At 42.3% G+C, this 25,118-nt stretch overlaps 1 protein-coding gene across 1 annotated transcript in view; it reads left to right on the forward strand.

Moving 5' to 3' along the window:
• LOC107120979 (protein broad-minded-like) overlaps positions 1-25,118 on the forward strand; it is a gene marked incomplete at its 5' end in the record, with an annotated part of 153,841 nt that overhangs the window by 95,754 nt on the left and 32,969 nt on the right. The window contains 3 exons of the mRNA XM_015423776.1: positions 11,002-11,127; positions 14,611-14,694; positions 21,661-21,727. Of these exons, the coding sequence (XP_015279262.1) occupies positions 11,002-11,127; positions 14,611-14,694; positions 21,661-21,727 (277 nt within the window). The remainder of the gene's footprint in view (positions 1-11,001; positions 11,128-14,610; positions 14,695-21,660; positions 21,728-25,118) is intronic.

Raw genomic sequence — 25,118 nt, forward strand, 5'->3', positions numbered from 1 at the left:
CTCTTGTCTCCCCCCCCCCGTGAATATCGCAGGTCCCCCTCTTGTATGTGATCTAATTGATTAGTTAATAGTATGCTGCTGCACTTGAAGATTTCCATAGTTCTGCTTACTAGTCTATTTTATGCGTTCATCAAGAAGATTTTTAAAAAAATAAGTTTTGGGTGAGGGAAAAAAATGAGATTTAATGCATTCTTTGGTAGCTGATGGTGGCCATATTGACACTGAAGGATTTCTTTTTATTTCTTTCATCTCTTTTGTTTTGCATGACTTAACTTGTGTTTCAGGACTGAGTTGCATTATGGATAGATAATCAGTAACTTTTGAATTATAAGGCATTGCCACAAATGCAGAATGTTTCACCAAGCAAAATCTCAATTTACAGTAGGTGTAGATATTTATCTTCTAGATTAAATTTAGAAATGATATTCATTTCAAACACTGAAAGCGCTTCCTCAGACAATAAAATAATGTTGGTGGGTTGTTGTTTTATTTGAGAATCAAAATAAAAATCTATGGGGAGCTTCATTTCAGATCAAGAATTTTTACTTGAAACTAGTCCATGCTTTCTACAAGCTATATCTGTCCCCAAGAACATCTTTGTTTGTTCAAAACCTGTATAATTTAAAATCAAAGGTCAAGCATTAAGTCTTAACAGTTTAGTCAATGTCATCTATATTTACGTGAACTACAGATAACTGATGAAGTATCTGAAGACGTGTGCATGCTCAGAATTAAACTTTGTTGATCTTAAAGGGCCACTGGGCTCAAACTTTAATAGATAACCTTGAATTTAGTATAAGCAGTTGAGGGTCTCCATAATAAAAGCAATCTGATATTCTATATAAAAATCAAACAGGGCAAAAAGACCTTTGGGAGGAAAGTAGTATTTTATAGTGAAATTAAGAAAATTCAGATTTATTTTAGAGTAACTCCTTCGGTATGTAATGGAATCTGTACTGCATCACCCTGTGATATTAACTATTGTTGAGTGCTTACTAACTTATGAACATCAGGTCTTCCGTTTTTGTTAAAATAATGGGTTTTCATTTGTAGTGTAAAGTAGATTTGAAATCTTGGAAACCATGGTAACATTTGCAAAAATAAAACAGAAAAGATGTATTCGGCTTTATTATATGACTTAACTGTACACGGGTACATGACTTTATGGTTTACTCCTGTACTGGCTGTGCTGGTAGAAGATAAATCAGTCTTGTGTCAGATTGTAACAAAACAGTCTGGGGGCCTAGAATGTTCTCATTTTCCTTCATACGAAGAAGATTCCTTTCCACCCATAAGTGGTTGAGAAAGTCAGGCCATGATGGAAGAAAGCATTGTTTAATCATCTTCTGCTTTGTGAATAGCAAGCCCTTAATTTTTTCCCCCTTTTGGTTCAGGAAAAGATAGCTTACTGGGGTAACAGTAAGATGTTTGTAGTTGCACCAAGGGATTGTGAATGCCTTAGGTATCCAAAATGACAGAGTCTAGTGGTACCTTAAATACTTAACTAGTTTATCTTGGCACAGCTTTTCTTGAGCCAGAGCCTACTTTGTCAGAGCCATTCTGCCATGTTGGAAGAGCTGCTTGGCAGTTCACAGCAAAGTTTCCATCTGTCTACTGTGACTGAGCTTCTGGAAAGTTATTTATTTAGGACATTTACAGAATGTTTTTCTGTGAGCTCAGAATGGCTTTCGATGTATATAATGCCACTTAACAGAAAAATAATAGGATTGCATGAAGTAAATCCCCTGCCAGCTGGTGTTCTGGAAGGTGAACAATTTGAAGAGTGGGGTACACTGAAACTAGAGATGCATGCTGGCAGTGGAGGAGAACAATATTTTCCATACATCTGACTTAAACCCCCCTAATTCCTGTGTTCCTGCAAACGTTCTCCTGTGAAAGTGCCTAGAAAATATGGCAATGGTGAATGTAAGTCATATAGTCCCTTGATGGGCCAAAGAGCCTCTAGCAGATTATCTGCCTGGTATAAAGGCTTTTCTATGAGCCAGGGAGAGATAAAATGAGCATAAGACAAAGAATGGAATTTGGTTTGTGCTGCCAGGCAATTGAAGAAGCCTCTCGGTGTAATTACTTGGCATTAGAATGTGCATACTAAATAGATTAGAATAACCATACTTTGAAATGCATCTTTGCATTGCTCTGGATTGGTCAAATGAATTCCAATGCTAGGAAAACTATTTAAATATAAATTATTAAGCTCCTAACTATTTTAAAATGCATGTTCTGCAATGAAACAAACAAAACAGCAAATATTTTATGTTAACTAAAAAGGGCTAACGGTATTAGTAAGTGATGATTTCATTTGGAAAATTAAATATTAAGTGGGATATTAAAAGTTGATATGAAGCAGGAATAACAGGCTATTTAAAGGGACCAAGAAGCAAACATGCAAGGTTTAATTCCAGTAATAAGACAGCATTTTTACCTTTGCAATTTTTGCTTGCCTTGAAATTTTGCTAAATTTGTAAGTGTGGTAACAAAAAACTCAAACAGGGCACTTTAAATTATCTTGAAAGTATTTGTATTTAAGGAAGCCCCAATTGCAAGCTCTGTGTAGCTGTACAGAGCCACTTTAGCCATCTATCTACAAAAAAAAATCAGACTTTTGGTTGCAGGAGTTCCACCTACTTCTACTCTTTGTTAGACAAATTGCCTTATTTCTTAATAATATCTTGGGGAATTATGAATATAAAATGGCAATGGGCATATAACGTGGATTATGACCTGCGTATACTGGAGTCAGAATTCCCAAGAACCCAGGAATAGACACAGAGATTGGGTAGCTGAAACAATGATTTCTTTATTAAATATTCTCAAGCATACAAACAATAATCAAGCATTCACACACACAATACAGAAATAAGAAAGCAGAGACAATTGATATTAAATAGAGGGTGATACTACCTGTCCAGACATGCAGAGGTCCATGAAGAAGAGATTTATGGCCCAAATCCAAAGGTTCGGGGGTGGACTGCCAGTTGGCATCCGGGCAGAGACATACAGTCTGAGGCTATGTGCCTGGATGGATATAGACATTGGAGACCAATGCAAACTAATAGGAGGTTTTGAGGGGCTTGTCTCAGGTGAAGAGAAAAGATTACCTGGGCCAGTGATGAGTCCCAGGGGTGCATGGCATCAGGATGGGCAAGGCCTACCTAGATGTGACCAATGAGATTTCAGAGGGGCAGTGTGGCGTGCTTGCTATTTGGGGGAACTGCTTTTCCATTAAACCACCCTCTGTGTATATAAACTTGGTAGTTTTTGCTGCCACCGGGAATTAAGAATTCCAATTCTCTCTCTTTTGGTAGCATGACCCAGGGGGGTCTGGGCACTTCAGAGGACTATGTGGCCCTGAGAAAGGACTGTACTGATTTCTGGGATATGTTTAAACAAAAACTGATTTATTGAATAAAGAACAAAATAGGTTTCTGGTTATCTTGAACTGTTTCTGGAAAAAAAGGAACTTGTAAATATAACTGGCAGGGTGTCACACACAGTCTCTCAGACACCAAAATTCCACGCTGATAGTCTTCTCTCTCTTATATATGTAGCCACACTGGCTAAGCTCTTTGTCTTAGGCACACAAGATAAAACATTTGTCTAACCACACAGTTTAGACTACTTGTTTCTTTGCCATATAGACTCTCTCACAAAACTTTTAGAGTCTCACAGCCTCTCTTCATAGCTCTTCCACACTTCACTTTCCAAAGACACATACACAGAACTCTGTCATAAAACACACGCACAGATTCCTCTCAGAACATCCCTCCTCCCACACTCTCAGTCACCAGCCAATCAAATCACACTCATCTCTCCCTTTCGCCCTCCTTGCATTACTGCAGTCAAGCTAACATTTAAAGGAACACACACACCAAAACATGGAATCATTACAGGCAGAATCTGGATTAACAATAGAAGCCAGGTGTTGGATGACTGTACTGTGGCTATCTGAATGGATTTTATGTACATTGATGGTTCTGCCAAGGCAGTTGAATAGGTTCCCAGATATAGACAAAAGATGGGAGATGGGTACCTGATTATTGTCAGGAAGGATTGTTAATAATTTGAATGTTTGATTGGTTTGTCTCTCGGCATCCTGAGGGATGGAGCAAGGAAGTTCAATTACTGAGACAAAGAATTCACACATAGACATGGGATCACATAAAAGGGCTGGGTGAGGTACTGGAAACAGGAGGGCTATTCACCAGGTGGCCTCTGTATAGCCTTTAGATATGTAGATATTTTACCTGGTGGAACTTCCATTGTTTCATATGCATATCTTCTTGGGTGGGGAAGAAGACTACAGATTTGCTCTGAGAGTTGCCTTGTTGCCACTTGAAAATGGAGACCCTGTTTCCAGAGCTATGGTTTGCTCTGTGTTTCAGAACCAGCAGTGTCTTCCGTGGCCTGAGTTTTGTGGGTCTCTGGTTGAGTTTAGAAAGTGGGGTGCCCCTACTATTTGGACTACTCAAGAGTAGAGGCAGTGCCTCTGGACAACATCTTGTAATACTTTGTCATTGAATTGTTGCGTGCTACTAAAATAATCCATTTAAAAATGTTTTAAATATAAGTGTTATGATTACTTTAAACCCTTTAAGAAATTTCTCTTGTTTAGAAATCTCTTCTCTCTACAGTTGGTTGATTTGCGTCCATCCAAATATCCTCTAATTGCTGATTTGCATAAGTTAGCTAGGTACTGTGTCAGTATGTCATGCTTTCTTTCCTAGTGCTTGTCAGTTTGTACAAGTAATATTTTATTGCCTTACATAAAGCATTTTGGATTCAAGGAGACACGAATATGTTTGACACACTAGGGCCCACGGACTCTTCTTTCAGATGCCACAAATAAAACTATTGTTGGCTGGGGACAGAAACAAGCCAGGAAGTCTTCCCCTTGTATGTTGTGCTAAGGTTGAAGATTTCCTATTTAGACTAACTGGCAATCTGTTGTGCTAAACAAATCACAGATTTTTAATAAACTGCAGTTTGTTTCTTGCCTACAAACCAGGATTACTCATAATTTGAGATCTGGTTTGTAAGCCAGAAACAAACCACTATTTGTTAAAACATCCAAATGCCAGCCAGGAAATCTTCAGTTTTGTGGCACATTGGGGGAGCAGAGTATGTCACTCAGTATCATTTAAAAAAAACAACCCGGTGGCTTGTTTGTAATTTTTTAGTTCATTCCCTTTTTGTAGCCAGTATGGAAGAATGGCTAGAGTGTTTATTTTAAATGGTACAAGCTTGGTTCAAAGCTCTGTTCCTTCATGAAGCTCACTGAGTGATCTTAGATTAGACTGAAATTTACCAGGAGATCTTAGATTAAATTATACAGCAACTAACCCATCTCACAAGACTGTGGTAAGGATAAAATTAGTGGAATGTACCATATATTCATTAAGAATTGAAATATCGTTGCAAAATATCAGTTTCAGGTTGTATAATACCCCCAAAAGTCCCCAGGTGGTAAAAACAGAAAAACAAAAGTGGTAAAAACAGGTATTGCTAATGATATCTAGTATCTGGTCAAAACATGGATGAAACTATGTAAATTAATTAAATTAGAGATACTTACCAGCTATTTGCTGCTGCTGCTAGTAGAAGCCTTGTGAGTTGTCAGAAATCCAGCTGGTATGTTGTCAGCGCTGTACGAATTAGCTCCGTCAGGTGTTGATTAGTAACCTCATACATTGAATACACCTTTGTTGGTCTTAAAGGTGCCACTGGACTCCAAATGTGTTCTAGTTTCCTTTTTGGTTGCAGTATCCAAACACAAGTTGTCCCACAACTAAGAGGCAGAGAAGGGGCTTCTTACTCCTCATCGTCAATGACTGCACAGGCCTATCAACTATTATCAAATTGTCAGGATGCTTTACAGCCAAAAGCATTGACTCTGAGCCAGCTTACATGTGCATTTAAATATCCATTTAAAGATACTTAAAAAAAAAGTAAAGGTACTTCAAGATAAAGGTCCTTCTTCAAGGCAACATGATGGTATACCAGATTTGTTATGCCAGATATGTTGCTTCTGTTCCCAGTGTTCTTACTAATTGGTAAGAGGGTGCTTGCAGCTGGATTAGCCCATGTAGCTAAAGAAAGCCTCCATGTTCAGGGGCAACAAGGAATAGTGAGTAGGACGTTTATGAGATCCTATGAGATGGCAATCAAAGCCAATAAGTAAGAATATTATACAGCCACAATTGCATCCACAAGCTCATGCCCAGCCCAGTTATTTAGAACAATTTAGTCCATTACTGCTCTGCCACAAGGCAAACCAAATGCTCGGGAATTGGACATTGGCTATGACATTTCGGCCTGCTCAGCCTAGAGGAAGTTTACGACTTGCTCCTAACCGTACGCCCTACCACCTGGAGCCCTTGTAGGGGGCTCTCAGCCTGGGGCGCTGGGGGTGCCTCTCCCAAAGCCGAGGTCAAAGGATTGAGGCTCCCCCCTGCCCCTATAGGTCCCTGCCGCCTTGGTACCATTCTGGGCATGAGACGAGCATACCGGACCAGCGAGCAACTTACCCAGCAAAAAGAAAAAGACTTTCTCTTACCTGATGAAGTGGAGTGTGAGTAAGATGCCAACCCAGGTGCCCCCAAGAAAAAGCGGAGGGGGAGGAAGCTACCCACCCCTTGAAAATGGCAAAGATTTAAAAGCATTAGAGGGGGCAGAAAGTGGCGGCGGTCGAGAGGATGGCTGATTTTAATCAATACAATGCCAGACTGTTAAGGCGTTAGAGCGATTAAATTTCTAAAGACTTAAGCGAACTTTTACAAAACATGTCTTATCGGGCTGAAAAGATGGCGGCAAAAGCGAAGCTTCAACAAGGAACTGTCAGCTCAACACGTCCAGTTTCTAAACCGGAAGTGAACTTTGACTTTGCAGGCATGCTGGATACTGCATTGTGACCTCTGCTAAAAGAATCCAATAAAAGAAGAAGTGAAAACAAGACTAAAGCAGTTGATCAAAGACTGGAAGTTGTGGAAAAAGAAATATCTTCAGATAAAACTTAACTTTTGCAGCTACAAATGAAAAAAACTTCATATGTGTTGAGATTTCAAGGTGTACCAGAAGACAAATCTGAGAATCTGAAAGAAATCCTTAGTGAAGCGCTTGTACCAATGACAGGCTTCAAGGCGGAAGTATTACAAAGTGAAATGGATATGATCTATCGGATATATTCAGAATTTATTAAGAAAAAAACCTGCCTGGTGAAATATTCGTCAGATTCTCTAAGAGATCTATAAGAGATGCAATACTGAAAGCAACATCTGGGACTACACTAAAAATTAAAGAAGAAGACATCAGAATACTAAAAGATATTCCATTTGAGGTAAGGAAGAAGAGAAAACAATACAAGAATTTAACCACCTATTTACGGGAAAATTCCACTACCTACCGATGGATACTACCTGAAGGCTTGATGTTCAACTACAAAGGCAAAAAAAGAAAAGATTGACTATTTTACCAAAGTGAAGCAGTTTTTGGAATGACGTCAGGAACCCAAAAAGGATACAAAAAACCCAGAGGAAGAAGAAGGAGAATTGGACAGTTCACATGGCTTGGAAAGCCACGAAACATCCGCAGATGCCAGCTCAGAAGTAGAATCCGAATCAAAATTGGGAGCAGCAGCACACAACCACCCCGGGACGATAAAAGCAAGAAGAGAGGAACGAAAGGCAGAAAATAGCTTAAACTTTAGAAGTGTTTATATTACATTACATAATCTTGCATAGTCAACAATTTAAATTTTTTGCATATCAAAATAATAGAATAGAATTTTTATTCTTAATCTGAATAAGAGAAAAGCTTTGACTTAATAAAATAATTATTATATATGGTCGTTGATAGCTGTAATTTTAGTTAGTGTGTAGTTTTGTAGGATTTATGTAGAAAATAATAAAAATAATATTTTTTTAAAAAACTGGCCATGAGGGATTTTGAGATGCCCTACGGAGGGGCGGTTCCCTGGGGCACTTAAGAAAGCAGTGGTCCGCCCTCTCTTGAAAAACCCATCCTTGGACCTGGCCGAATTGGCCATCTATCGGCCGGTCTCCAACTTGCCTGGGCTTCTTGGATGACACTTCCATTCTAGACCCCTTCCAATCCAGTTTATGCCTGGGACACGGGATGGAGACGGCACTGGTGGCCCTCACGAATGACCTCCAAAAAGCAGTGCTGTTGCTGTTAGACCTGTTGGCAGCATTTGACACGGTCGACCATCAGCTACTGATCCACTGCCTCACCGACACTGGGGTACAGGGACTGGCCTTACAGTGGCTTGTCTCCTTTCTCCGAGGTCGGGGACAAAGGGTGGCACTAGGGGGTCAACTATCCCAAAGGCACCCATTAGAATGTGGAGTTCCTCAAGGGACTGTTTTGTCCCTGATGCTCTTTAGCATGTATATGCATCCTCTTGCCCAGATTGCCCGGAGGCATGGGCTGGGATGTCACCAGTATGCGGATGACACCCAGCTCTATCTGTTGTTAGGTGATCAGTCTGCCTCCAAACCTGAAGGTCTAGACCGGGCGTTACAAGCCATGGCTGGTTGGCTTAGGCTGAGCCGGTTGAAATTGAATCCAACGAAGACGGAGATCCTTTACCTAAGCCAGGGCGGTCCGGGGGGTAGGGATCCAGCTTCCGACCTTCAATGGTGCGCCTTTGGTGCCAGCGCCGGAGGTCAGGTGTTTGGGAGTGCTCCTGGATGCTTCCTTAACGATGGAGGCCCAGGTAGCAGCCACTGCCAAATCGGCCTTTTATCACCTTCGGTTGATCAGGCAGTTGGTTCCCGTCAAATACAATGACTTAGCAACAGTGATCCATGCAATGGTCACCTTGAGGTTGGACTACTGTAATGCTCTCTATGTGGGGCTGCCCTTGTCTCAAATCCAGAAGCTGCAGCTGGTGCAAAATGCTGCAGCCAGGCTGCTGATGGGACTCCCAATTTGGGAGCACATTCAGCCTGTGTTAAAGGCATTGCACTGGCTGCCGGTAGCATACTAAATTCGTTTCAAGGTTCTTACCTGTAAAGCCCTTTATGGTCAGGGACCTACATTGGTGAGAGACTGCCTTTCCCCACATATTCCCCAGAGAGCACTGCACTCAGGGGCCCAGAACCGATTGGCCCTCCCGAGTCTTAAAGAAGCCAGGGCATTCTCAGTGGCGACTCCGGCCTGGTGGAATGAGCTCCCAGAAGAGATCAGGGCCCTGCGGAACCTCTTACAGTTCCGCAGGGCCTGTAAAATGGAGCTCTTCCGCCAGGCTTTTGGAGCCACCGCCACCATTCAACTTCATTAACAACTAGTTGTTGAAGGATAGGAGCCCCTGGAATTTATAACATCAACCTGTGCCAACCGCCTGAAAGACATCAAAAGTAGACCTAATAGCCGGTTATGGGAAGAAAGAACTAATATAGTAGCCATCGCCGACCCAGCAACAATACTAGCACCTACTGTGTTATTGTTAACTAGTTTTAACTTTGTTTTAATTGTTTTATTACAAACATATGCTGATTTTATGTAAGCCGCCCTGAGCCGGCCTTGGCTGGGAGGGTGGGGTAGAAAATTTTAAAAATAAATATAAATAAATAAAATAAACTTCAGGGGCATCTGGCAAGCCTGGGTGCTGCCCCCCCCCTGAAATGAGTCCTTGCCACCCACACTGGAGGGGCCTGGCCACCTGCAACCTGCCTAGGCCGGCCAGGGAAAAACTCCCCAGCCGGCCAGGGCAGGCTGCAGCCAGGCTGGGCACTCTCAGACCCCACCCCCCCACCCGAAATGAGTCCTTGCCACCCATATTGGAGCAGCCCACCCACCTGCAGCCTGCCGAGGCCAGCTAGGGAAAAGATCCTCGGCCAGCCTGGGCACACTCAGCCCCCCCCCCCAAAAAAAATGAGTCCCTGCCACCCACACTGGAGTGGCCCAGCCACGGAAAACCTCCCCGGCTGGCCTGGGCAGGCTGCAGCCAGCCTGGGTGCTCTCAGCCACTACCCCAAATGAGTCCGTGCCATCCACACCAGAGCTGCCCAGCTACCTGCGGCCTGCCTAGGCCGGTCAGGGAAAAGGTCTGCAGCCAGCTGGGGTGCTCTTGCCCCTCCCAAATGAGTCCCCAACCACCCACACCCAGCCTGGAACAGATTCCCCCCCCCCAAAAAAAACTTACCCTTCTGGCTCCCACTGGTGGTGACAAGAAGAGGCAGCATGTGCAGCCTGGCCTGACTGAGAGCTGCTAGGAGCTGGGGGTGGAACTTAGCTGACGGTGAGCAGGCCCTGGCTGGCCACCCACCCACCCAACTCTCGAAAAGGAAAAAATCCTCCACTTTCAAAGGAAGGGGGTAGCAAGCCTTGCAAGCCGCAGGAGAGAGCTCCAAGAGCTGCATGCGGCTGGCAAGCCTGCAGTTTGGCCACCCCTGTGCTAGAGCTACCTTTTGTTCTGTTCAGTTTTCAAATTATACATCTGTGGACCTTTTCAAACAAGTCTGAACAAGACAATACACCACCTGAACATATACAGTTTGAAGTGGTTTCTGTAAGTGTGGCAGGACTCTTCTCTGCCATAGTCATCCCAGTACTGGCTCCTTTTGTGAACTATGTTGAATGTAAGTGAAAATAACTGTGTTGTCCAGAGTCCCTCTTTTTAGGGTGTTTTTTTTTTAAGGAACATACTTAATAGGAAGCTTTTAGTTAACTTTTAAAGAAATCTTGTAAACAATTTTGTTTACTTTATTTATGCCCCACCTTTCTCCCCACTGAGGCCCAAAGTGGCTTACATCATTCTTCTCTCCTTCATTTGATCCTCACAACAGCCCTGTGAGGTAGGTCAGTCTTTGTGGCCTGCCCAAGGTCATTCAAACAAGCTTCCATTGCAGAGTGGAGATCTGAACCTTGGTCTCCTAGTCAGAAACTGAAATCACTACACCACACTGGCTTCTCAAAAATAACGCTACAGTTTTCATTATAATATTCTCTTCTTTCTTTTAGATGAAGATGTAAGCAAACTTTTATCTGCTCTAAAGAATACAAATAAACAAATTGGATGGATTGAAAATACTCAAAGACAGTTTTGTGATATCATGGAAAGAAAACCACGTGTTGTGAGTGGAATAAGTGAGTACATGTATATAGATAGATATTTTCCACCAAATAAAATTACTTTAAAGGTAAAGGTTCCCTTGCTCGAAAGCCAGTCGAATCCGACTCTAGGGTTGCGGTGCTCATCTCCGTTACAAAGCCGAAGAGCCAGCGCTGTCCGAAGACGTTTCCGTGGTCATGTGGCCGGCATGGCTAAACACCAAGGCGCACGGAACGCTGTTACATTCCCACCGAAGTGGTCCCTATTTATCTACTTGCAATTTCTTGCTTTCGAACTGCTAGGTTGACAGGAGCTGGAACTAGAGACAGGAGCTCACCCTGTCTTGCGGCACCCGGGTCTTGAACCACTGAACTACTGACCTTCCACAGCCTGCAGTTCAGCGTCTTAACCACTTGAGCCACCGCAGCTCAAGTTTTACTTTACCACTGTATTATATATTATTGTACTATCTTGATAACTCCACGTATGTCTGAGGGCTTTAGTAGGAGAAGTCATGACATGTAAACCATTTTGCCAGTTGGGTCGATACGATTTTTATCCTTTTGGAGGCATAATTTAGAACTAGCCATTATATCCCCCTCCCAAGTGAGTGTGTGTGCGTGTGCGCACATGCATGTGATTCACTTCTTTTATGGCTGCCAGTTTTCTTTTACAAATCCTCTCCTCCCTCCATATTAGCATTAGGGAGGAAGCACAGCATTGGGAATGCCATGTTTCCTTTGTAACTTATCATTCCATCGTAAGGAATGCTGTGCCAGGAGTAATTCTGAAGCAAACTGATGACTTAGGATCTTGGGGAGCAGCAGAAATTACATTAAAAATGGAAACTGGAAGTCAACCAGAGTTCTTCATCTTTGTGTGGAAGACTGCCAGGATAAGTAACTTGAATTATAACAGCTTTTAAACTAGATTTTGTTGCATCTTTAACATGGTAGTATTTTTATGCCTGCTGTTTGTATAGCAATTTTAAAGGGTATTTAGAATAGTATTCAAAATGTATTATAGTTTAGCGTTCACGCCATCAATTTATGTGAGTACAGCAGTACTGCAAGACTGCTCTTCAGCTTAGATAATGTAAATCATATGTATCATACTGAATGCAAAAATATGTAACTACTTGTACAAAAACTATTTGCTTAAATATAAATATTAAAACTGCAGCTCCTGATGTTTAAAATTAATGAACTTGTAAAGGGCAAAAAAGAAATGTATTGTTCTTTTTAATAGGCCATATCAATTACCCAAATGCAAGGCATATTATTTGTTCTGGCAGCTCCATTGTGACAAATGAAAATAATTCTGTGATATTTACACTCTGTTAACACTGAAGTCAGAAACTTGATAAATTCTTTTTCTACCAGCAACTAAAGAAAAAGCTAAGCAACAAATTCATAAATGCATATTGGCAAGTCTGGAGATAACTTTATTTCAGGATAATCATTTTATGTTGGCTCTGTATAATTTTTAACTTGCTGGCACACCACTGTTAGAGCTGCAGGTAGAAAAAAATCAGTTAACAGGAAAAAAATGTTTTGTCAGGAGAGAAATTTTCTTGGAGTATTGATGTATATGTCTTTAATTGGTGACAACTACTAAACTATTTCTAGGCAACAGGAGGCAATATATTTGAGTCCATTCCTGCAGAGGTAGATGCTCCAGTCCCGGGTAGTGTGCTGTCTCTTGGATTTGTAAGCCAGCTTCTTTAGTCGAGGCAGTTACTGACTTTTTGCCTAAGAACAGTGGAATATCCAGAAAAAAAGGACAGTTGTGACAGGGTTACCCCATGCAGATAGTATCGACTCATTATCGTAAATCAGTATTTATTTGTTCACATTATTTACAGTCCACCTCTCTTACTGAGACTCAAATTGTATTACACAGTGCAAGTCAATGCAGTCAACAGGATGGGGCATCCAGTAAGCAATATAATAGGATTAGGACTGCAGAAATCTGACATGTTAAACAATGCAGAAATTACATAGCAAGTAATCCTGCTATCGACAGTATGTATTATGCCCAGTAGTATAGTCCACAGGCCCTTTTCCCTTTATTAAAGCATCTTCCTTGACCCATTGCGTTACAATATAGTCCTAGCATTTTTTTAAAAGAAATGTTCTCCTGAATAATTCAGTTTTGCACAGTTTGCAGAATGCCAGGAGAATGGGAGCCTTCCTGACCTCATCAGGTGGACCACTGTGTAAAGTGAGGGCCACAGCAGAGAAGGCACATGTACGGGCAGTTGTTAATCTTGTCCATTTGCATAGTGCCACCTGCAGACGTCTATGCTCAGATGAGCAAAGTTGTCATCTCAGAGCATTGAAAGAGAGGTTGTCCTGCAAATATGAGGGTGCAAGGCCATATGAAGGGCTTTGTATGTTATAGCCAGCACTTTGAATTAAACTCAATAACTAATGAGCAGCCAGTAGAGTGACTGCAGAATGAGAGTAGTATGCATGCTCTGCCTAGCTCTTGATAATAACTGAGCTGCAGCATTCTATACCAGCTGGAGTCTCTGAGCTGATTTTGAGGGAAGACCTATGTAGAGGGCATTACAGTAGTCTAGTCTTGATGTTACTGTGGCATGGATAGAGGTGGCCAGATTAGCCAAGTCAATGTAGTGGGCCATCTTACAAGTTGGAAGGAAGTACTTTTTGCAGCTGATTAACTTGCTTCTCCAAAAGTAATGGTGGATATAGTATAACTGATAGGTCTGCAAGGGCCACCTGAACCCCATGGAAGATGGGAAGCACAATGACATTCAGGCTGTCCATCTTCCCATCCAGCATTACCTCTGTCTCGTCACAATTTAGTTTCAATTTATTCACATTTAACTATATAACCATAGCAGACAGGCAGTGACTCAGGACCTCTGTCATATCACCAGGAGATTTGGATAAGGAGGTATAGAACAGGATGTTGTCACTGTCAGCATATTGATGACATCCAACCCCTAAACTCCTCTCCTTTTCCAGACTGTTCTATTAATTTAAATGCTTGCAATGGTAAAATATCCATGGAAAGTGCTCAGGGCTTTGGGTAAGGATGATATCATAGATGTAGGAAAGTTTGCTGCTTGGAATTCTTCATCTCCAAAGGTGGACAAATCCTAAAGCTTTCCTTTTCCCTTCAGCCTGGGTACATAGAGCAATGTAGACAGATAGGGCAATATAATGACAGTTAATTTCCCTTATATTAAAACTGTCCAACTAATTCAGGAGTAATCCTTGGAGGATCAAAGGATAACAGAAGATTCCCTTTCAGTTTACACTGAAGTAGAATGTTAAATAAGTCATTAAAATTTAACTTTAAGCTAGAAATGTCATTATGAATACAAAAGCAGAATGTATCCTTTGCATTGTTTTCCATGCAAGTGTGAATAAACACGTGGCAATTTAAATGGCTTCAATTCCCCAGATACATTCATGGGGGGGGGGGGTAATGTGGTTCTGCATTTTGTATAATGTTGCTTTTTTGATAATCATTTTGGTTTATTGCAGATTTGTCAGAATTAATTGAATCATTTGTGTTGCATCTCTCTGAAACACCATCAAATTGTTACTTTATTGATCGAGAATATAAAGGTACTTTGTCTATTATTCTTTCTTCTGTTTTGAATTAATAAACGAATAAAAGTTGGCTGCAGTGCCAACCAGCCTCTTTTGAGTTCTGTTATCAGCTAGTCCATTCTGCAATTATCAGGAGAGGAAAGGGTTTTTCCATTGGTCTGCTTTATTTTTTATATTGTGTTGATCACCTTGGGTTTTTCAGTCCAAAAGAAAGATGGGACAGCGGTATAAAATCAACCATCCTACTATTTCCATTTTTAATTATACTGATGTTAATCTTCTCTGTTATAGTAGATTTTAATGTTTGTTCAAGCAGCTTACTTATTTATATATGTATTTTACTTGAGAGAATAGCCTGCCTATCCCAGAGAGTCACTTTGTATGTTGCAATAAATTTAAAGCCAAAATTAAATGCAGCTTTACATTTTTCAAAGGGCTGTTTATTTAGTGCTTTTGCTATAATATGTACTGGTTCTGTATTCTTCACCATTAAAAGTGTTGTGTAGTGAGCCAGTACAGCACAAACCGTATATCCACAAAGACCCATTTTTTAAAAAAAGATAGTAGATAAATTTGTGTTTAATGAGCCAGCAAACTACCATGTACAGCTGAAACATGCACACCCCTTGGCCAGGTTTCTGATCAACAGGGAGTACGACAATAGTCTAGCCTAGCTTTCTAATGAATAGAATCAATGTGTTATATGAAAATCGTTTGAGGACAATGCATTGATATTCAGTGTTATCATGTTTCTGAAAATGAGAAATTGATTATCTTAAACTACAGTAGCTTTTTAAACCCTTGGGTAGTTGAAATTAGAATAACACAATTCATCCAGCTGTTCTGAAATCCCTAAGGATTTCTATCCATTATAAAATTTGCAAATCTTGAAAGATCAAATTACTTTGGGTTATCGTTTTATAAGATGAGGGAGAATAATAAGCTAATACATCAGCATTTATGCAGTTGCAGTTTTTAATTATAATCTGTTACAATGATTAACTCTGTGTTGCCTGCCTGTGTTGGCAAAGATGAAGCATACATGTAGGGCTTCCAAGAGAAAACTGCTGAAAATCCAGCCTCTGTGGAGGAGACAAGGTATGGGCAAGGTGTGAGTACAATATATTCAAACCAAGTATTTTTAACTTTATATGACTCTGAAAATTATTCCAATGTACAAAGGAACTATTTCAGAATCAACTATTATTATTATGGGAACTGTCAAAAATATCTTCCCATTTCCATTTGACAGCCAGCTAGTCCCAAAGCTACTACTGAGGATCTTGTAGTAGCATCTTTAAGCTGTTGTGGTGGTAGCCGTATAACTTTCCAGCTGATTTCTAGTGGGCTCAGTGTATACCATGTAAGGAAAGGGCCATTGAGGATTAATGGGAAGCAACAACAGAAATGGGTGTGCCACAGAATCTGATCGTTTTGATGCACAACCTTTACTCTGGAGAAGAGGCTACTGTTAGGACAGCACATGGAGAAACAATGGTTTCCAGTAAATAAAGGTGTTAGACAAGGATGTATTTTATCTCCTTCTCTTCAATTTATTTGCAGTACAACTGATATGTCATGGAAACTGCTAGCCTAGGACCTTTTCCCCTTAAATGCTGTTTTGTGTATACCAGGAATCTTAGTGTGGAAGATCAATCATGAAAATTCACATCTGCTGTTTGAAACAATACAGTTCAGACACACGTTCGTGGGTCATCACACTATCACTCGAGGACTTTGCTAGATTAGGTCGGCCATTCTTCTGAACAAAGACTGATTCTTACAGATTTTCTTGTTAACTTTATTTTTTAGAATAACCCCTTTTTCTTGTACTTAAGTTTGGCCAAATGGCTAGCTTGTGAACTGTAAGGATCCATTGTTTGTAGTGAACCAACCGCACATTTATTGTCCTATTTTATCATAGTAAAGGTAAAGGTTTCCCTTGCTCGAAAGCCAGTCGAGTCCAACTCTAGGGTTGTGGTGCTCATCTCCGTTTCAAAGCCGAAGAGCCAGCGCTGTCCGAAGACGTTTCCGTGGTCATGTGGCCGGCATGACTAAACACCAAGGCGCACGGAACGCTGTTACCTTCCCACCGAAGGGGTACCTATTTATCTACTTGCAATTTCTTGCTTTCGAACTGCTAGGTTGGCAGGAGCTGGAACTAGAGACGGGAGCTCACTCCATCATGCGGCACACTTGGGTCTTGAACTGCTGAACTACCGACCTTCTACAGCCTGCAGTTCAGCATCTTAACCACTTGAGCCACTGCAGCTCCTTATTTTATCATAAAGCATAGCAAAAAACTGCATTACAGTGAAATATACTGCAATTTCTTTTTGAGACGAGCTATTAAAAGAACATTTCTCAATTTGTTTTATAATGTTTTTATTTGCATGCTTTCTGTTAGATTGCATTATGTTCACTGATGTCTGTCAAACTAAGTCTTCACCTTCTGTTGTTCATATTTTATCCTTTGTTCTTAGTCAAAACTCTGTGAAGTTCTTATTTGTTAAGAGTCTATTCAGCTTGAGTTATTAAACTGCATTTAAAATGCTGGCAAATTTAATGTCATACTAGAAATATGTAGTTGTATATACTTCACTTTGAACAGTGTTCTGCTCACACATGTCTTGTTTAATTAGATGTGGAATACATCTTGCCCATTATTTTTCACTTCCTTTTCAATAGCAGTAAAAACTGAAATGTTTTTGAAATATGGCAAGCCGTTTAAAATTTGACCTTTTGTGTTTTGAAATTGCTTCAGCCTTGTTCATAGAAACCTACGTTTTGCTCTTCTGCTGAATAGTACCTAAAGATGTAAATACAGAAGTACATTTTATGTAGTGTGCAGAATAGTCACAGATTGGAACCTTATATACTAGGAAAAATACATTTTGTTATTTTTCCTCCTACTCTGAGATCTCCTAACCTTTATAAATTATCTTAGCTTTTAAACTGAAATACTACAACTTGTGGAAACACACACAAATGGAAATCTCCAGAAACTTGCATGGACACTTCATTTCTCCCCTCCCTACATTATTACATGTTTCTCTCTTCCTGGCAAATCCCTATATCTTCTCCATTTTCTTTTCGTCCTTCCTCCTTCCTTCTCTCATACCTGCCCACCCACCTTCTGAGCCCTCCATTCTTCAGTGTTATTTTGTAAATTTAATTTATTTGTACCCTGCCTCCCCAATAGGGATCCAAAGCAACATATCATTCCCCTTTCCTACATTTTATCCTCACAAAACCCCTGTGAGGTGGGTTATTCTTGGAATGAGTGATTGGCCTAATGTCACTCACTGATAGCAGACTGGGAATTTGAACCTGAGTCCTCTGGATCCTACTCATAATCAGTACACCACTCTGGGTTTCATGATGTGGCTGCTGTCAAATGGTAGTGAGTGACCAGATGGTCTCTACTGGCCTTAGTTGAGTCATACAAGTCATATAGTAGTAAATCACCTGATGGTTCTTACCAGGCCTGGCCCTGATGACTTCTCCCTGCAGGATTAAAGGGAGGGGAGCAGAAGTGGACAGGGGGGCCAAAACAGCCCTGGGGAAACTGGATAAAAATAGATACCAGGAATACTGGATAAAAACAGATACCAGGAATATTTCTCAGTGGCAAATCTATCCTAGGCAGTGTTCTCTCTAAGCTGAGTTACTGTGAGCTAGCTCGCAGTTTTTTAGTCTCCAGCTCACACATTTTTGTCTTAGTTCAGGAAGGATGGCTCCAGAGCAAACTAAATTATGCTGTAGCCAAATCACTTGTTCACAACTTTAATGCCAGTAGCTCACAAAGTAGAATTTTTGCTCACAAGATTCCACAACTTAGAGGGAGCATTGATCCTAGGGTATATTCATTGGTCTGTGGGGTGGAGTTTGAGGTAGAGGCACCAAATTTACACCATGGCTGCTGGAGCCTCTCCTCAAAAGAACCCCCAAGTTTCAAAAAGACTGGACCAGGGGGTCCAAGTCTATGGGCACCCCAAGAAGGTACCCCCATCCTCCATTGTTTCCAATGGGGTGGGAATAACAAGGCAACACAAACCCAGCAGAATGTTCCTGAGAATCTCTGCAGTAGAAAGTGAAGGGGGAGACATTTTGCAAGGCCAGCAGGAGAACCAGTGCAATGGGCCCAGCAGTACCCATGCTACTGTGCAGTGCCAAAAACCAACAGGACTAAGGTCAAATCTGAGAATCTCTGAAGTAGAAACTGAGGAGGGCCATTTCTGCAAGGACAGCAGAACCCAGTGCCAACTTACTAGTGCCCAGCAACAGAACTCAGTGCCATTGTGGCAAATGCCAGCTCAACAGAACTGATGTCAAGCACAGAATCACAATCTGAGCGAGGGGGGTGGGGGCTACAAGGACAGCAGAGCCAGTGCAATAGTGCCCAGCAGCACAACCCAGTGCCAATGTGGCAGCAGTGCAAACCCAACAGAAGTAACCAGTGTCACACCAGAGAATCCCAGCAGGGTTTTTTTTTCCCTAAAAAATCTAGGCTATTACTATTATACCACTGGTTTGAAGACACACATAACCTTGCCTATTTTGATATTCTCCTACCACTGGCCTACTGAGGAAGGAACTAAAGCCCTATTCTGAAATTTTATTTAAAACAATTCCTAAAACAGACCCTTATTATTAAATGCCCACAAGCTACCACTCACCAAACCCAAAGAACAACTAACTGTGAAAGGGGTAGTGAAAGCAAGGTAGTTAGATGGACTTAACATCTGAAAGCCAACAATGCAAAGTTTGCAAGTCTGCAATGCAATGCCATTTGCAAATGCATTGCAGTGATTGACTCTGAGGCACTGGGCTGCTAAGTTGTCTCTTCCCCCTCCCTCCTGTTGCCCTGGAAACCAGAGCAAAAGGTAGAAAAGGCCCCTAAAGGAAAGAAGTAAAAGGTAACTTTGTAGCTCTTTAAAGTTTAAACCTCTCCAGCCGCAGCTATTCAGCATTGCCAAATAAAGCCAAACAATTTTGGCTTTTTTGGTATTATCTATATTGGTAGTTGAAACAAATTCTCTAATCTGTATTCGGTTTAGAAAATGCCCAAAAAATAATGGTAAGGTATTTTTCAGGTATTTATTTGGCTTGGTTTATACCGAATGTACACCCCTGTTCTCAACAAGAATATAACTGGAATCCTGACAGTCATCAAATAAAACTTAAGAATATAACTAGATTCCTGACAGACATCAAATAAAACTTAAATATAAATTAGGATACATTCAATGGAAGGTGTCTACTTAAATTGAATTAGGCTTGTTCTGAGCAATTTTAATTTCTTTTTGAACTATGAGGTGATTTTCTGACTTTTGCTTAAATCCTTACTGAATTAGGCGTCTAAGGAGCTTCTGTATAGCAAATTATATTCATTGTGTTTAACTACTATACATGTATCCACCTCTTCATCAGACTGACAATTCAGAAGCTCTGCCTTTTGTTAGACAGAAAATTATTTTTATAGAGAAAATTGATCCTTTGATGCTTTTGTCCTAAAAGCTATTGTATCACAAGATATTTTAATAAAACAGAGTTCAGCTTTGTGGAAAATTTTTTAAAATGCATCTGGAATAAACAAGTGACATTTATCACATCATTACAATCATGCATTCATACTAAAGGTAAAGGTTCCCTTGGGGTGTGCAATTTTTTCCTTAGGATTTTTCAGTTCAGGTCTATTGGACCTGGAAAAAAAATTGGGATTCCCCCCAAAAAACTGGATCCCAATACCAGTAAAGTATTCAGATCCAGGATTTTTTGAATCTGGGATCCAATAGACCCAATTTTGAGGGACCCAGGATCCAATAGACCCGAACTAAAAATACGGGGGGGGGGAGAAAGCAGCAGCAAGATGGGTGGCTCAGCTGTAGCTCTTTTGGGCAGTCCCTTTAAATTGGACTGCCCAAAAGAGCTCGCCAAGCAGCCACTCCTTTGGGGAGAACTCTCCTCAAAAGTTCGGCTGAGACTCTGCTGGGCAGCCTGGTTTAGACCAGACTGCCCAACAGAGTCTGCCCAGGAGCCAATGATGCAGGGAGACTTCTCCTCACATGTTCAACTGGGGCTCTGCTGGACAGCCTGGTTTAGACTGGACTGCCCAACAGAGCCTGCCCAGAAGCCAATCCTACAGGGAAAACTTTCCCTCCAGGCTTGGCTAGGGTTTTGCTGGACAGCCTGGTTTAGACTGGACTGCCCAACAGAGCCCACCCAGAAGCCAATCCTGGCTCAACTGGGGCTCTGCTGGGCAGCCCAGTTTTTTTGGTAATTCCCGAATATATCTGGGATTTTTTTCAGGGATTTTTTCCTCTGGTTCTGATACTCCAAAATGCTAATATTTTTCAGTTCGAATAAACCCAAATCCACAGTATGCACACCCCTCATTCATACCTACTCCATACCTAGAATAGCTGAGCCACTGAATTTTAAAACGTATGAGTCCAGTGACACTTTAAGACCAAAAAAATGTTTTATTCACTGTATGAGCTTTTGTGTGCATAAATATTTTATTTGTGTGTTGATCTTAAAGGTGCCACTGAAGTTATACTTTGTTCTACTTCTTCAGACCAACAGGGTTACTCACCTGAATTAAAAAATTCCAGTTTTGTTTGCTGAACTCTAGTTTAAATCATTTGGGGAGAAGATTGTCATGAATGCTAAATATTCCAGTTCCTTGAAAAGTAACCTTGAAACTATTCTGGGTGCCCTTTATGCATAAAGCCAGACCAAGGAGCAATCTGAGGAGTAATTGTCTCTTGGAAAATAGCCTGACCTCTTACTTTGACCTTTCTTTGTTTTTAATTTGATTTGTTTGTTTTTCTTTTATGGAGATCCTGGATAGTATTTAGAAGACAACAAGGTGCTTAGAAAATCTGATTAAAATATGGGGAAATATAACTTCTGTTTCAATTAAAACCATTGTTATATTGCAAATATATATTCATTCCCCCCCCTCTTTTTTTTTAGCTGATGCAAATGTGACAACCAAAAGCCTTACATCTGTACAGCATCTTGGCATTAAGATGACTATCAGGTATGCAGCATCAAAGTAGCTTGGTTATGATAAAATTATGTTTCATTTTGCTTATTAGTGATATCAGATCAACAAGACAGATCAGTCAAATCTAGCAGATTTGGATAATAGACATGAACCACAACAATCCACCGGGGGGGGGGGTCATTTGTACCCAGAATTTTTTTCACTGTCAGTACTGCAATACCTGCCTCTGCAAAATATTTTTAATTGTCCTTTAGTGAATAAAGCTATTTACAAATTCAGTGGAGAAGGCTATATCAAGCAGAGTGTGTGTATCTAAGTCGTTGTTCATGTAAGTGTCTTCTCACTCTGAGGCGGAGGACATCTCTCTGGTTATTCCCATCGTTCCTATAGGGAGGCAGGAAATACTTTTTTCTCCTTCCTGTTGGCGCCCTGGGAATAGCCCTGCCCCTCACTTCTATTCCTGCCTCTGAGGGAGTAGCAGCTAGGGACAAAACTCTGTGTTTTTTGTCCACTCATTTTTTCTCCTTTTCAACCTTTAGCTTACTTTTTTCAACTCTTACTCATTTTTCTATCTTTTGTCACGCTGTCCTCTTCTCCCCCCCCCCTCCTCTCCACCTCTCTTCTCTTCCGGCTTCTCATCGGAGAGTAAAGTCAAAGACCGTCGTGAGGCAAGTCCTTACCGAGGGCCTGAGGAGCAGAGCGATGATGGCGGAACACACCGATGTGTTCTCTTCGGGGGATGAAGAAGCGGCAATGCTCACCGCGGCGACGGGCGGAGCGCAACTCGACTGTGTGGTCAACCTGCCTTCGGGGCTTGATCGTGCCACACCAACAAGCGCGGCAGAGGCGGCGGCGGCGGCGCAGCGTGTGCTGAAGCGACGCTGGCCGCAAGAAGCGGAGCCCGCCAAATCCGGCCGGGCGAAGATCGGCGGCCATTTTGAAGGATCGGAGACGAGCGGGGACGTTCGGTCTGGGCCTCTGCAGCGCGATGAGGGATCGGACGGAGCAAGTAAGGTCTCCGATTCGCGTTCCCTAGGCCCAGTAGGAGATGGCATGGAGCATAATTCCTTTAGAGCAGCCTTAATAGACCCTGCTGATCTAATGTCCGCGTTTCGCCAGGCCATGCAAGAGGGCATCTCCTCCCTGTGTGAGAGGGCGGGTATCCCTGCTCAAGGATCCCTTCAGGGTCAGGGGACATCGGTCTCCTTTCCGGGTTCTTTCTCCTGGTCTACCAAAGCGCCCCAAAAAGCCCCACCAAGACCCTGCCTGGGCTCTAGGACGGAGCAATGGGGGGATGAGGAGTCTGAGGGATCCCTTGCTGACGAAAGAGAGGAGGGGGAATTTCTGTCTGACGAAGAGTCAGAAGAAATTAAGATGTCTGAACAGGCCAGTAGGTTCTTCAAGCCTGAAGACTATCATTATTTCTTATCTAAGGCAATGAAGGCATTAAAGATTCAGGAAACCCCTCCCTCTGAGGACCAGGTTTCTTCTAGGCCTAAAATAAAATCCAGATCTAGGGGGGACCAGGAATTTTCCCCCCCAGAGGAGCATGTAGAAAACGTCTTCCCCTTTCCAGACTACTTCGAGCGTCAATTAAGGGTGGCGTGGGACAGGCCTACTGCAAACAAGCAGTTTCCAGGTTTTGTCAGAAAAATGTATGCTTTACCCAGTTATGCCAGCGAGTTGTTGCAGATCCCCCCAGTGGATGGTCCTGTGGCGGCGATTCAGTCAACGGGCCTGGTGTCCGAGGATGGCCACGGCACTATCCGCGATCCTATCGACAAGAAGGCTGATGCTACGCAAAAGCGGTTACACAAATCCATTGCAATGATCGTCAGGGCGGCGGCTACGGCGTCCATTGCTTCCAGAGCGTCAATAGTCTGGATACGCAAATTAATCCAAATGCTGCCAGAAAACAACAGAGGCCTCTTGGAGGGCGCTAATCGTATACTAAAGGGAGCGTCCTTCTCGGCTGACGCCACCTTGGATATCCTGACTTTTGCTTCCAGGGCATTTGCCTCTACTGCGGTCACGAGGCGACTTCTCTGGCTGAGGGCATGGCAGGCAGATTTCCAGTCCAAGATGACAGTTACATCTTATCCTTTTCAGGGCGACCGACTCTTCGGAGATGCCTTAGATCGCATACTTGTAGAGACGAGGGACAAGAAAAAGGCCATGCCAAGGAACCTGCGTCATCTTGATAGGCGACCTACGCATTCCTTTCGTGCTCAACATTCCTTGCCGCGTTTTCGCCAGGAACAGCGCAAGAACTCTTGGAGTTCGTTCAAGCCCCAGGGAAAAAGAGGATCATTTACCACAAGGTACAACAGACCCTTCAACAGAACTGACAGAACTGAGAGAGACAACAAACCCAAGCAGGCGTGACTACGTTGCCCCTCCGGTGGGGGCGAGACTTCTGGAGTTTTCCCAGGCGTGGAGAGAGTCCCAGGCGGACGCATGGGCAATAGAGGTGGTATCCCAGGGTTACTCCATAGAGTTTCGTTGCCCCCCACCAGACAGATTTTTAATTTCTCCAGTCAGCAAGTCCTACAACAAGCGGTGTCTAGTAAACAAGGCACTACTACACCTGTTGCAGATACGAGCCATCGAGCCAGTGCCTCCGCTAGAATGCGGACGAGGTCTGTACTCAATTCTATTCCTGGTTCCCAAAAGAAATGGGGACTGGAGAGCCATCTTAAACTTGAAATTCCTCAACAGATTCATAAAACTAAGACATTTCCGCATGGAAACATTGCGGTCCATAACGGAAAATCTGTCCCCAAACGATTATCTAACGTCAATAGACCTGACGGAGGCATATCTGCATGTGCCACCGAGCGCTCCCATTCGGCTTGTCTACAGCTCCGAGATTGTTCTCCAAGCTTCTAATAAATCCGGTAGTGCATCTCAGAAAGATGGGAGTGCATGTGCACCCGTATCTCGATGATCTTCTGGTGCGGGGCAAGGACAGAAAGGCGGCGGTACGCAACACCGAACGGACTCTTCAGTGTTTACAAGACCACGGCTTTGTGATCAATTGGGTCAAGAGTACGTTGCAGCCTACTCAGTCACTCGAACATCTGGGGGCGATTATCAGCACATCCAACAACACTCTATTCCTACCGTCTCCCAGGGCCGCAAAGATCCGGGATTTGGCGTCCACTGTTCTGAACAATCCAGTCTCCAATCTAATGACTTTGGCGAAACTTTTGGGACTTTTAATTTTGTGTATAGATCTGATTCAATGGGCTCGTTTGCACGCCAGACCCTTACAACGACTCCTCAGACCATATCAAAGGCACATCATGGAGCGTCGAGACTATCCGCTGAAGGTCCCGCTGGCAGTTCGTTCCAGCTTGCAGTGGTGGACATGCATGGACAACTTAAAGAAGGGCAAGATCTATTATTACTCTGCCAACGTAGA

The sequence above is a fragment of the Gekko japonicus genome, unplaced genomic scaffold (genome assembly GCF_001447785.1).
Source record: "Gekko japonicus isolate JY-2015 unplaced genomic scaffold, Gekko_japonicus_V1.1 scaffold2161, whole genome shotgun sequence".
Classification (NCBI taxonomy): Eukaryota; Metazoa; Chordata; class Lepidosauria; order Squamata; family Gekkonidae; genus Gekko; species Gekko japonicus.